The sequence below is a fragment of the Gymnoscopelus braueri genome, assembly GCF_963280865.1.
Source record: "Gymnoscopelus braueri genome assembly, chromosome: 6".
NCBI classification, from domain to species: Eukaryota; Metazoa; Chordata; class Actinopteri; order Myctophiformes; family Myctophidae; genus Gymnoscopelus; species Gymnoscopelus braueri.
The window spans coordinates 43,061,484-43,063,509 of NC_137607.1; the positions used below are offsets into that span (position 1 = coordinate 43,061,484).

General features: G+C 44.8%; 1 protein-coding gene across 2 annotated transcripts in view; it reads right to left on the reverse strand.

Annotated features, from left to right (window-relative positions):
* Positions 1-382: 382 nt before the first annotated feature.
* arid3a (AT-rich interactive domain 3A) overlaps positions 383-2,026 on the reverse strand; it is a 42,335-nt gene continuing 40,691 nt past the window's right edge. The window contains exons 9-10 of one of the 2 annotated variants that reach the window (XM_080431503.1): positions 1,563-1,655; positions 383-723 (exon numbers count right to left, since the gene is read on the reverse strand). In XM_080431503.1, coding sequence (XP_080287629.1) covers positions 569-723; positions 1,563-1,655 — 248 coding nt within the window. In that variant the 3' untranslated portion in view covers positions 383-568. The remainder of the gene's footprint in view (positions 724-1,562; positions 1,656-2,026) is intronic. The other variant, XM_080431502.1, reaches the window with a different exon arrangement.

The window sequence follows — 2,026 nt, forward strand, 5'->3', positions numbered from 1 at the left end:
TGTGTGTGTGTGTGTGTGTGTGTGTGTGTGTGTGTGTGTGCGCGCGCGAGTGTGCGTGTGTCTTTGTGTCTGTGCGTAAACAGTGCCTTACCCTTCCTTGTTATTATTAAAACTCTTTTGTTCTTCGGATATTCTGTACATTTATGTAGAAATAAATTATTCACAGGTTGTGCATATATCTCATTTTATCACATACTGACTCTCCATTCGATATCATTTTTTTCTCCTTTTGGCTAAAGAACAAAAAGAGGGGAGTTTTCTGAGAAGAAAAACCTGAGATAGTGTACTTCAAGTGGTCTGACGTCTTTCAGCTTTGTCTATTTCTGTACAGTGTGTGTGTGTGTGTGTGTGTGTGTGTGTGTGTGTGTGTGTGTGTGTGTGTGTGTGTGTGTGTGTGTGTGTGTGTGTGTGTGTGTGTGTGTGTGTGTGTGTGTGTGTGTGTGTGTGTGTGTGTGTGTGTGTGTGTGTGTGTGTGTGTGTTTTGGCATATACCATGTAGAAAATGAGGTTGGTTTTTGGCTTTAGTTAGCGTGGTGATAAAAAAGGGGTGTAAGGTGGGTGGGAGTTGTTAAGACGATGGGTGGGTTGTGTTGGATGAGGTAGGTGTGTGAGGGGGCTGCTGCTGCTGTTGATGGGGGCCCACGCTGCGAGGGCCGGGGCCCTTGTTGATGATACCGGAGGCCCCTGAGGAGGCTGACCGTGCTCCCTGAGCAAAAAGGACACCTGTTAAATGACACAAAACAATTCAAGTTAGTTGGATACGTTCTATTATTACACGGCTTGGTTGAATGCTTGATTCTGATTGGTCAATCACTGAATTCAGCGGTGTGTTATTTTTGAATAATAGCCGCTGAGCTCAATAACAGACCGCGCCACCTAATCAAAGACTCAGAGCACCTGCAGCTGCGCTGCTTGATTTTTGCCGTATCCAACATGGCAGCCATGTAAACAAACGCACAAAGTCATTTACAGCTAAATATTGTTCTCAAGAATGTTTTTGAAAACATTTGAAGCAGAAATAGACAATGCAGCAACCGAATATTGATTTTATTTTATCAACACTTCCCGTTGTTTTCCAAGGCGACACGTTGCCCTGGACGCAGCTGGCATAAATGAATGGACTGCTTTCATTTTTACTTTTTGGGTCAATTTATTAATTTCTTTATTAAGTAGCCGTGTAATAAGCGGGATAATAGATGGCGAGCCGGTCATTGTTGAGAAATAAACCCCTTCAGGGTGATAAAGACTAATTACCCTGTCAGAGTTTATTTCTCAACAATGACCGGCTCGCTGTCTATTATCCCTTGCGTAATACAGAAAACTTTAGAATGAAACAAGATACAGATGGGGAAATCTGGGGCAAAGGATGTGGTAAACTTGGACAAACGGGCATGTGCAATACAGGTCTATTAACTTTTTTTGTTTCCATCAATCCACCAATCCATCCTGATAGCAATCAAGGTCAAGTGTTGATTAGCATTAAGTAAGTAAGTAAGTAAGTAAGCAAGAGGAGCCAGTGAGGTGGATGGTGTCAGGTGATGGTGGCGGAGGTGCATACTGACCGGTGTACATCACTCCATTCAGCTCCACTGACATGCTGATGCTGCTCATGCCGTTGGTGGTCAGGTTGAGCGCCGAGTCCTGTCTGCTCTCTGCTAGGATACACACACACACACACACACACACACACACACACACACACACACACACACACACACACACACACACACACACACACACACACACACACACACACACACACACACACACACACACACACACACACACACACACACACGCGCGCGCACGCACACACACACACAGTTTATTATAAGTACTGTATGTATTTCATCCTAGAACACAGCAAGTCACCATCACAGCAGTGTCCTTGTAGACATTTTGTGTCTTGCTTAAGAGCACTTTGGTGGAGGCGCCATGCTTCACTCAGCGGGAAATGAACCAGCAACCTCGAAAGTGGTTATGCTTCATTCATGCTCCATCACACGGCGGCATCGCCTGCCTAAAA